Raw genomic sequence first — 11252 nt, forward strand, 5'->3', positions numbered from 1 at the left:
CTGTGCAAGTGTACAATCCATGTGAGCATGTGGAGACAGATAAGGTAAAATTTCTAAAACCTGAGTTTCCGTTTCCCCCCAGACATAGCCAAAAGCCATTTTTAGATAGGCTGTCTGAAAGTGGCTATCTGGTTTGGGGACTCGGAGGTGGCTGGATGTTCACACACAACCCACATCACTCCAGTTTGGCTTTGGCTTTTGAGGCTGGTTTGTCTTGGCCACTGGAGCAAGCCCCGCGTATCATCTAGGCTCAGCTGGACCTTGATTGGCATATGTGTGTCCCAGTCTTGGGGATAATGGGAGCACCAGCTGGCCCTTCTCCATCTGATAACAGAAATGCCTGGTAGTTGCCAGAACAGTTATCCCCATAGCAATGGACTCCTGAAATGTTCATGTAGAGAAAAAGTTTGGGCACAAATAATTGATTAGGCATGTATTCATGTGTTTCTCCATATGGCATCAATTTCTCTCTCTCTGAATCTGACAAAAGAGCTATTGAAAATGTCTGTGTGTATCAGCATCAAAGGCTGTGCCTCACTGTGAGACTGTATCCAGCCTATCCAAAGGCTCTTGAGATGGCTGGCACAGAGCAGAGGAGGTATATAGCTGTTTTCCATTGATCACTAGAAACACAGCATGGGTGACTATCTTTTTTTACTGGTCTCTTTTTTTCCTGGGCTTTCTCATATTGGTTGGTTTTGCTCTTCGATGTCTCAGCTTCTAATGGTGTGGCACTTTCCCAGTCCTACAGCTTTTTTGATTTGCTGTGATTCATATTCCTCTGGCCTAAACTCAGGCTAATTTCCTGGCTTAGTGTTTCTCATTGATTTGAGGAGGCTTAGAGCTAGCCAACAGAAGTGTCAGACACTGACAGTTAAGTGCAGTTAAGTCATATAAATGAGTCTGGTCCTTGCATGTATTTTTTTTTCTAAAACAGTTTTCTTATTTTGCATTTCTCACATAGAACCTTGTTCCCGTATCCCTCCATCTTTCCTCTGCGCATTTCTCTCCATACCTCCTCCACACGCTTGCTGCAGAAAGAAATGTCAAGGGACAAGTTCACAGAGACAGAGATTGGGCTTTGAATGATGCCAGTTGCCTTTCCACTGCCTGGCCACCCTTCTCCCAGTTCTCAGGCATGGTGTAAAATAGGCCCTGCTCTGCCTGATCAGTCACAGAAGCTCACACTTTGTGCCCCATCTTTATATTCCTGGCTTGGGCTCTTGTCCCGAGTCCATTCGTCCTGTCTGTACTCTGGGTTGCAGCATGCTATAAGGACAGACGACTTGAAAATTGGGAAAAAAATGCGTTGAGCTAATCATTACAGGCCTGCTTCACGAGCTGGAGAAAAAGAAATGTTTTTTTTCCATGAAGACGAGGCTTGGAAAAGCATTTAGAAGTAATTAGTGAATGAGACATCATGAAAATTCAGGTGATTTGCATTCCAGCTAGCTTAGAGCAGAGGGACATCTGTTATAGCTTCTTCATCAACATATGCATTTGCATCTGCCTCTCGTCTTTATGCAAAGATACTTTAATCATTTTATTCTAGTGGTGCATTTCAGTCACACAGGGAGAGTCGTGAGTGGGAACAGAGTGATTTGCTTTGACATCCTGCAATGTCAAGTGTACTGAGCCTCAATACAAGGGCTATTGCTAGCAAACCTAATAAAATAATAGGTATTTAAAATCCTACCAAGAAGATATTAGACTCATGCGTGCTATTTCAAGTGCTCTTGAATAAGGTGCATGCTATTTGGTAACATCCTCCTATTAGCTTGTTTAGTCATATGTTAAAGGAATTGCTTGTCATCCTAAATTACCCGTTGAGTCAGAACTGTATGAGCCACAATATTTTTCTTCAGTACAAAGGGTTACAACGTTTTGTAGAAAACATGGGTTGTAATTACCCTTATGCAGCAGCAAAGAGGGAGGGAGGAAGAAAGAAGAGGACTCATCTCAGAATATTTTATATAAAATACCAAAGTTCATTTGATTTCAGACTCGGTTCTTTTTCCTGCCCACAGGTTTCTATACGCATTAAATAGGACTGGGTAGAAAAGTTTTGCCAGCCCTCAACCTCCCAGTGGGAGGCTGGGAAGAGTGAAGGTGTTCAGCGAGGCTTTCCCAGCCCCTTGCAGGGAAAGGATGTTTTTCCCTCGCTCTCTGGGAGATGTGGCACCAAACACTTCCTCTTTCCTCATGCTTGTTTTCCATGAGACCCTTCATGGAGGCTTCATCCCTCATTTTACTAAAGCATACAAAACAGGAAAGCCTCATGACTTCCTGTGACACAAATCACTTCCTTTTGGTACTTCCTCGTTGCTAAAATGGATGGAAAGCGGTTGATTCTCTACCTGGTCCCATGGACTCCCCTGCAAATTGGGGGTGGCAGAAGACACACCCTACCAATGAAGAGATGTTGCAATGTGGCCCTAGGTCCGCAGCTGCGTAAACCATGGCGGCAGAGACCGGTAAGGCTGAGCTGCGGTGAGACAGCAGTCCAGGACTCTGCTCCGTTCAGGTTTGGTCTCGTTCCTTCATGTGAATCCAGAACATGGCAATGAAGTCACTGGGTCTGCGCTGATTTGACTATAGCGCACTGTTACTTCTTCCCAGTAGTACAGTGCAGAGTCATCGGGTGAAGTTAAACAGTCATTGGGAAAATGGGGTGTGCATCCCTTGTTTCTTAAGAAAACCAAGGTAGGGTGCAATTACTGCCGGTCCTTGTGGTAAAGAGGCGCTGGACCTCTGTCTTTCCTCATGCTGATTTCACGCCACTTCATATTCATCGATATTTAGTGGAGCAATTGCTGCTTCAAGCCAATGTGAAATTACGTTCAGGGCCACAATACCAGGACAACAAAAGCATTCCTGCTCCTCTCCAGTCCCTCCCCTTTTCCCCCCACTCTTTCCTCCTTGCATTTGAAGCACCTAATTTTCCATTCTCTGCTACAGCTATATTTGTAAAAAACAGGCAGATGTTGCTGATGAATATGAAGCTGAGAAAACATGGTTATTTTTCTCTGTATATTCACATCTCAGCTCTAGAGAATTACATGTGTGGATTCTTCTGAAGGTAGATGAGACTCCCTTTTTCAGACGTCTCTCTGCCACACCAAATTACAATGCTCGTTTAGATGGTTTCCATACACAGGCAAAAAACTGCACAGATTTGCCTCAGTGTATTGAAATATTTTAGTGAACCTGTGAATCATCTCATACCTTACTTCTTTTATGTTTTTATGGTCTTCATTCTCTTAGAAGTACACAATAAACACATACCCAGTAATGAGCAACACAGAGAATGTAAATTGGGAGCCACTTCCAAAAAAACAAGAAAGCGTTCAATGGACTTGAAAAAACTGCTGTTAAGAAATGCTGCTTTGCATCACTCATAAATAATCTTTTGAACTCAATTTTGTGAGAAATCATTACATCTCCATAATCGATGTCATAGATAAAGAAAATCTCCAATGATGAGTGCCATATTTTATCCTGAGAGATTGAACTTTTCATGTGTTAAAGCCTGAACCAACTGCTAATTGTTAGGCTTCAGAGAGGAACTCCCCTTTTAGAAAGTTTTCTTTTACCTGTCACTGAAATGTTTATGGCAGATCACTGTTGGAAGCAAGGGACTCGGCGTAATGAACTACTGAACTGGTATCGGATGTTAATGCTTATATGATGGGAAAATCGCATTAAATTCTTTAGGCTTCTTTAAGCTGTGGACTCTGGTGTCGATCACGGTCTAGCATATTCCCTGCTCACGACCTGATCTCCCTTGGGATCAAAGACAGGCCTGATCTACAGAATTCATTTTGCAGCCCAGTCTTTCTCAAAATAGAGGGCATTTACGTCTGAGGCATTGTCCCATAACTCCCATAACATAGGAATTTATGCAGAAGGCTGACTAAACCAGATCTTAGGCACTTTTGGCCCGTTTTTGTGATAAGGCAAATTAACTGTCCCTTCCCGATACAAGCGTAGTGTGCATCAACCTAATCCTGGCATACACCTAAAATGAAACATTCAGATTTAAAATTAAGTCTTCTATGTTTTTTATTAGTGCTATTGACATGTTTGTTAGGTTTATACCCTTTGAAAGAAAGGGCTCAGCACAGCTGGAACAGGGTGACTCATTCAGAACAGATTTGAGGCCTGGCTGCAGGAAGAACCATTTAAGAAAGTGTGTCGAGGTAGTAGTTCTCCCATCTCTTCACTCTGTTAGTCACTACTTTCCATTTGTTTGGGGTCATCTTCTCTATTCCTTTAACAATCAGGTCACTGAAGAGGATGCACCTATAGGAGTGGGTCTTCTCAATAGACCTCAGGGCAAAGTCCTTCCTGTTGTTTATAATAAACCATTTCAAAGAAGACCAGGCGACATCCATAGGATAGAGATAGTTGTAAGACGAAGGCACAACAAGAAGCTCATGGCCATTGGCTCTAGCAACTTTGGGGCAACACTCAATGCTGGATGTGTGGATCGCTGGTGGGACTGGCGTCAGAGTTCCTGTCTCCGTCTCCTTGCCATCTTTTGCCCCTATATGTATCCGCTGCCTTTTGTCCCTGATCACAATTACACATTTCCCATAGGAGGCAGTCAGAGAATCACACAACTCCTCAAAAATACCATTCTGCTGATGGGTGGGCAGATCACCTCTTAAGAGCAGTTTGTACCTCCAGGGCACCCAGCCTTGGCTGCTGCCAGCGTGAACAAGTGTCCATACCGGCCAGCGCAGACTGGCCTCCTCAGCTATTTTTTCTCCTGTTATAAGGCTTTCTGGAATATCCGTTTCCCCTAAAAAAACGGTGTTGAAACTCTTAAGCTGCAGTGTCCTCAGAGCTCTTAAATACTGCAGGCACTGCCTCTTTGAAGCAGCATCACAGCAGCCCCTGCAAATTACATTCCTGAAGAGTGGATTTGTGAAGCGCTGCATGTTGGTGTCTGAAGGTTCATGAAGGCTGCTCACAGAGCTCACAATGCTCCTGTTGCCCCGGCGTTACCCAGAGGTGTCTCACCCCACCAGTGACAGCATCAGCAGGGACTTCCAGGTGGCTGATCAAAAGGCATCTTGGAAAACAGGGGTCCCTTCAGGCTGGGTAGGCTGCAGCTGTGCAGCTAGCGGCTTCTGGCATCAGGACTTTGCTTATCTTGAACATTGTAGTTCCTCTTCTCACAGCACTGGGTGGGTGCTTGGGCCCTGTGTACACGTGTGGGCCAGCCAGGCACCACCAAAAGGGGTCCAGAGGGATGGGCATGTGGAGGAAGGAGCTGCCCAGAGTCAGCATGGAGAGTGAGCCAATGCCTGAGCTTTGAAACCAGTGGTAGAAACCATTCCCTCCTTTCCTGGCAAGCGTGTGGCCTTGAAATCCTCCCAGGTGGAGGAGGACACTGAACCCTGGGTGTCTTGTTATGGGGGGAAGGAGGACCTCTGAACCCCTACACGAGCTTCTCTGATGGGCAGACCCAATCCCGGCAGCATTGCAAGGTGATGGCTGGTGCCCAGTGCCCAAGAGCACAGCAACCTGTGCGAGGTCCACCGTGCTCAACCTGCCCAGCCTTGGAGGGTAAATAAGTGACGCCTCAGATGTCACTTCAGGGTGAGGTATTTTTAGGAGTGATTTGGTTTCTAGAGTCCTCTTAGTGCACCTGCTTCTCCATTTTGTGCTGGGCCTACCGAGGAACTCCTGGTGGACCTGCATTGAGCCCAGCACTGATACCATCACCCCCTCTAAGGGTGAGCAACACCTTCAGAGAAACGGAAGCCATTATGGGGGGAAAAGAAAATTGCTCGTGTGGTGTTACGGGAACACACAGGCTGAAATGAAGGTCAGAGCAGAGAGCTGGATGGGTGACACCGTGCTGCCGTGGCAAGTCATGGGGGGGATAGGAGCACGTGGCAAAGTGAGGGCTGCAGCCAGCCTGGGGAGATGGGAACAGTCAGGGAAAGATATGTGTGTGTGTGCATGCGCATGCGTACATGTGTGCATGCATATATGTGTGTGCATGCAGGGGCACTGAGGGAAGCAAGTGTTAGATCACAGAATCATAGAACGGTTAGAGTTGGAAGGGACCTTAAAGATCATCAAGTTCCAACCCCCCTGCCATGGGCAGGGACACCTCCACTAGACCAGGTTGCTCAAAGCCCCATCCAGCCTGGCCCTGAACACTTCCAGGGATGGGGCATCCACAGCTTCCCTGAGCAACCTGTTCCAGTGCCTCACCACCCTCACAGTAAAGAATTTCTTTCTAGTATCTGATCTAAATCTCCCCTCTTTCAATTTAAAACCATTACCCCAGGTTAGGCTGGGGAAGGTTGTGGAGCAGGAGAAAGTGAAGACTATTTTGACCCGACTGGTTTCTTACTTGTCACCGCTCCTCCCTGTAGATACACACACAGAATTTTACCGCAGGAACAAGCTTGTCAGTACAAGACTGTTAAATTGCTCCCACTTAGCTGTACCAACAAGGCTGGGAGTGAATGCTGCCAGTGTCGTCAGCCTGCCAGATGGGACTGAACACCACAAACAAGTCAGTCTCTGATGACGATAAGCATTTCCTTGCCCACCTCTGAAATTGAGATACACCACGGTCCACGTCATCCCCTCTTGGAACAGTTTTACTTGCCCCTAACACAGTGGGAAAGTCTGTGAAGTCAAAAAATGTCTGAAGATGAACATAGACGGAGTCTAACTCAGCTGTCTGGGTGCTCTCCTTGCTGAGGCAGATGAATCATGTTAGCAGCATCGTGTGGAGAGCAGAAGTCTGAAAATGTGATATAAGGAGAAGGGTATACCCCCAGAGAGAAGCCTGTATGGTTTGTTAGCCAAATGCAAAATGATGGCAGATTCAGATTGTACACATGCGAAGAAAAATTCTTGAATATGCAGTACATATTCATATGAGAGTACAACATAAAATAGTGTTGACTCATCTCTATTAGCATTGCACACTGTAGTATACCTTCCTCTTTTAGTGTTAGCTTTTGTCCTTAATAAAGGTATACCATGAGCGTAACCTGACATGAGCAGTCCTACTGGAGTTATTTGATACTTACTAGTTTGGAAAAGTGCACATGTTTAGAGGCCTCATTAGGGCACGAGGTCCCCCAAAACGCTGATTTAGGGACATCGCTGTTCAAGAACTGAATGTAAAGTGTCAAAAGAACTACCTGTAAAGAAATCTTACTCCCTAATTCTTGGTGCCCGTGACAAGCATCCCACGCCCGACACCCACTGGAACCACAATTATGTATTCCCTGTTACCTAAATTGAAGGTTTCTTTTCCTTGTCTCCTCTTCAGAGAAGATCTACTTAATTGTGCATGAGTTGGAGCATGCTATCCTTGATACAGACACAAAAAGGACACATCACTTTTGTTACTTTTGCTTTGTAGCTACCTTCTGATTGTGAATGGACACCAGTAGGAAGCAAGTCAGGGGAACAACTGTGGTAGCATCCAGGCAGCGTCCCCAGGTACAAAAGTGAGGTAGGGCTTCCATCTCCTTCCCTGTCCTCTCCTCCCTCTTCAGGTTTGTCCCTGAGTCCTCCTGACAATGCTAGGCTAAGGACGGCTCTAACACTGCCTGTTTCGTGCCTCTCAGACCTGCCCCTGTCACCAGTGGCAAGGAGCAGCTCTGCGCTGCTGTCCCCCACGGGCTGCCCAGGGGCTGAAAGCCGTGGTGCCCAGACTATTTGTGTGCTCTGAGACCGCTCCATGAGGCAACCCGAAGCACAGCAGTGGTGGTCGGGAGACGTGCTTTAAAAGCACGGCCCTCTTCTGAACAGGACCACACATGTAGGTACTGCTGGGGCTACCTGGGAAAATTAGGCTTGGATGTTCCTCAGTTTGGACACCTCCCCCCCAGTGAACAGTCCTGAAGCCGTTGCTCTGTCTGTCACTCCAGGCTTTTGTGGTTTTGCAGCATCAAGGCAAATCAAGACGAAACAGTCTGCTGCTGTGGGCTGAGCTCTTGTCTGTGCTTTCGTGTGCTGACCAGGGACTTAGTAAGGCGGATGAAGGAGGTGCAAACCAGCCTTTCTGTTTGCCTTAGGCACGGGCAAGGTCTGTGTCACTGTAATGTGGTGCTGTCCCAGAAGGACATGGTGGTGCTTTTATGCTGTCATGTGGCATCACTATGCCTGTGTCTCTGGCTGGCCCTGGCTCCTTCACCCCCCATGAACCGGTCTGAGCCTACCTAGTGAGATGGGGCTGGGGGGGGATGGACTGCTTTCGTGTTCTTTTAAGAGTAACTATTTGAGAAGTGGATTCTCCTCTGTCCCATTCATATATATATATATGACACAAACCCACCCGTTAAACCTGCTTTAAAAACAATTATTCATGATCCCACATCTCAATATCATTAAAAAGAGTTGGGCAGCAGACATAAGGCACTGGGCTGAGACACAAAAAGATATATTTTATTTCCTGTTCTACCTTTAGTCCGATGTGTTACTTTTTGCCTCTTTTCCTTCCCACCCCATGTCTTTGAAGCCAGTGAGCACTTTGGGGCAGGGCCTTTCCTCCTTGTGTAATTTTAGACTTCTGATGTTCCCTAGCAAGGCCACACGGTGCGAAATCTCTGGGCACAGCCCCTGCCTCACAAGTGTCTTTGGGATTTGGGAAAAGGCACTTCCCATCACTCTCTTATCCTTCAGCCATTGCACCAGAGTCTCCTGCTCTCCCCCTGCTGCCCTACCATCAAGACCTGCCTCTGGCAGTAAGGACTGGAAGGTTGAGGTTTGGGCATCAGTGCTGGGACCACCAATCTTCCTCTACTGCCCCTAGCACACATATCCATTGCACCCAGCACCCCACGCACTGGGCACTGGTCATGGGTGGTACCTGCCCCCCAGGTGTCTGTGGGTGTGGGAGGGTGGGCTCAGCGACATGTGGAGCATTTCACAGGGATGTCCAGGCTCAGCAGCATCCTGCTCCCTCCGGGAACAAGGTGCAAGGCCTGGCCCCTTCTTGCTGCCAGCTCCTCCATCGCTGCTTGGGTACAATGAGCAGTGACACACACACATGCACACCCCAATGCACTTTTTTGGTGCTTCACCAAATTCCATTTTACCACTTAGCTAAATAACGAGTTTATCAATTACCCATGAACAAAGTCCCTGTTAATGAAGCAATTAGGATACTGATTATTAGTTACATACCAATTACCCGTTTCAGTAGTAATTATGATATTAGGTTACCAGTCACCACATTCTATATGCAAGCTAAAAATCATCACAAACCCTTTATTTTAAAATGGCAAATAAAAACATAATGAAATACAGAACATAATGAAATACACATAAACAGTAGGCATGATGTTAGGCAAAGAGAGGATGTTTTTACTGCTGTATTATATTACAAGTAGCAGCTAAAATTACGTTGCTAATTTTGAAACTTAACATTTTATTTTTATCTAAATAAAATGTTTTGTAAGTTTGACTATTTTTTTTCCAAAACCAACACTTGAGAACATTATTCTAGAGGGGAATTTGGTTCTCTTCCAGTCTTACATGGAGTGAGAAAAATTAGGATTCTTTTTCTAACAAATAATACCATATCCAGTTTAAATAATCTATTTTCCCTCCTAGCTGTGTGATGAAGTCCTGAACACTAGCTGAAGGCCCATGCCAAAGTAGTATTTCTGGTGTCAAACGAGACTTTCCAAAAGTGTGTAATTCTAGCTCTCGATCCGTGATGGAACCAATAAGAGAAGCACTTGCCAAAATCAAAGGTGGCCTCAGGATGGAAATAGAAAAAGGTGGAAACTTCAGAAAACAAATTAAGCCAATACCTAAAGTAAGAGCCCTGAACTTCTCAGAACAGAGCTGGTGCAACTGCTGACGGTTTCCCGCAAAGACTGGCAAGACACTTTGTGAAAACAGATGACATTTGCTTTCCAGCATTAGGGCCTCTCTGCCAAGGTTGAGCTTATCAGCCTTCCCCTTGGTGGCATCACAATCACGGCTTCTGCCTAACCACAGCCACTACTTCAGGTAGAAATACTTGGCCATCTATTGCCCGGACTCTATAGAAATGGGTTATCTATCTTTAGCATTGAAGCTTTTTATCAGATGTGGTTGAAACTGTATGTACAACATATGTGTCTTCCTGAGGTGGGGAAGAAAAAACCGAAGGGAAAGCTTCAGGGCCAAGGGGTTGGCATAGAGCTGGTGGATGTGCCTGGGTCTGGGAAGGGGACAGAGCCATTAGGTCCGTTACCTGAGTGGTCGAGGTCTGATTTTAGCTCTCAACACAGGTTGTAGAGCCCCCACTGCACGGTGAGCACAGGGAGAGGAAGGGCTCACCTCACCCCCACCCCCGGCTGCCCACAAGAGCTGATTATCTGTAAGGGTGAGAGCAGGAGTGGGCTCGTCCCCAGGGGGACACCCAAGGGGATATCAGTAGACTTCTGTCATACATCAGCAGTGAATTAGTTTCCAGAATCTTGGTTTGCAGGGAGGCAAAGAGCACTTCCCACTGCTGTGGAGTGCTCTGGCGCTTCCCTTGCATCAGTCCGTCCGGAAAAGCAGCAGCCACTGCTGGGGGAGGTGAAATTTCACTGCACAGAACCTGGCATGGGTGATGGATATCTGGAACCTGTATCTAACACCCACGATGGAAAGAGAGATTTGACTCTGCTTCCTTACACTGTTGCATGACTGGAAAAACGGATAAACTGGATCTGCAAAGCAGGAGGAATTGTCCCTACTGCTAGAAGTCAGGCTGAAGTCTCCTCCCAATGCTGGCACTGGGCAGAGATTGATCCTTCTCGAAAATGGACAGTGATACTCACCACCTTCTGGAAAACACCCACACTGGATAGAAGGAACAAACCTGGAACTGCAAATGTTTTTTCTACCTTCAAAACACCTCTCATTTTTCAGATCTGAATAGCTGTGCTGCAGCAATGGGAGCTTCGCTGCCGAGTGCAGTCAGGAGCAGTGAGCATAAATAGCAGATCCTGGCTCAAACCGAGCAGTTATTAAACCAGACATGGATATGAAGCCAAAGGCAATGGAGTCCAAAACTAACTCAACTGCCTAATTGGCCTCTGATGGAGACAGTGTCTAGGGAATATGCACCTGTCCAAAAAAGGAGATGTCTCTATTGGAAAAATGAATCTCTGGAATTCAAAGAAGAAGTGTGGAAAGCCAAGAGAGTGGTGTGGATTTCATCTTGGCTATCAGCTGGAAGTATCAGCCTTGGAACATGTCTTGTGAGATCAGGCTCTGGAAACTCC

General features: G+C 46.3%; 1 protein-coding gene across 1 annotated transcript; it reads right to left on the bottom strand.

Moving 5' to 3' along the window:
• Positions 1 to 4181: 4181 nt before the first annotated feature.
• C1H21orf140 (chromosome 1 C21orf140 homolog) lies at positions 4182 to 4943 on the bottom strand. Its single transcript, XM_074158546.1, has one exon. It carries the CDS (start codon positions 4941 to 4943, stop codon positions 4182 to 4184), a length of 762 nt encoding a protein of 253 aa, XP_074014647.1.
• Positions 4944 to 11252: the final 6309 nt, after the last annotated feature.

Source organism: Numenius arquata, chromosome 1 (genome assembly GCF_964106895.1).
Source record: "Numenius arquata chromosome 1, bNumArq3.hap1.1, whole genome shotgun sequence".
Classification (NCBI taxonomy): Eukaryota; Metazoa; Chordata; class Aves; order Charadriiformes; family Scolopacidae; genus Numenius; species Numenius arquata.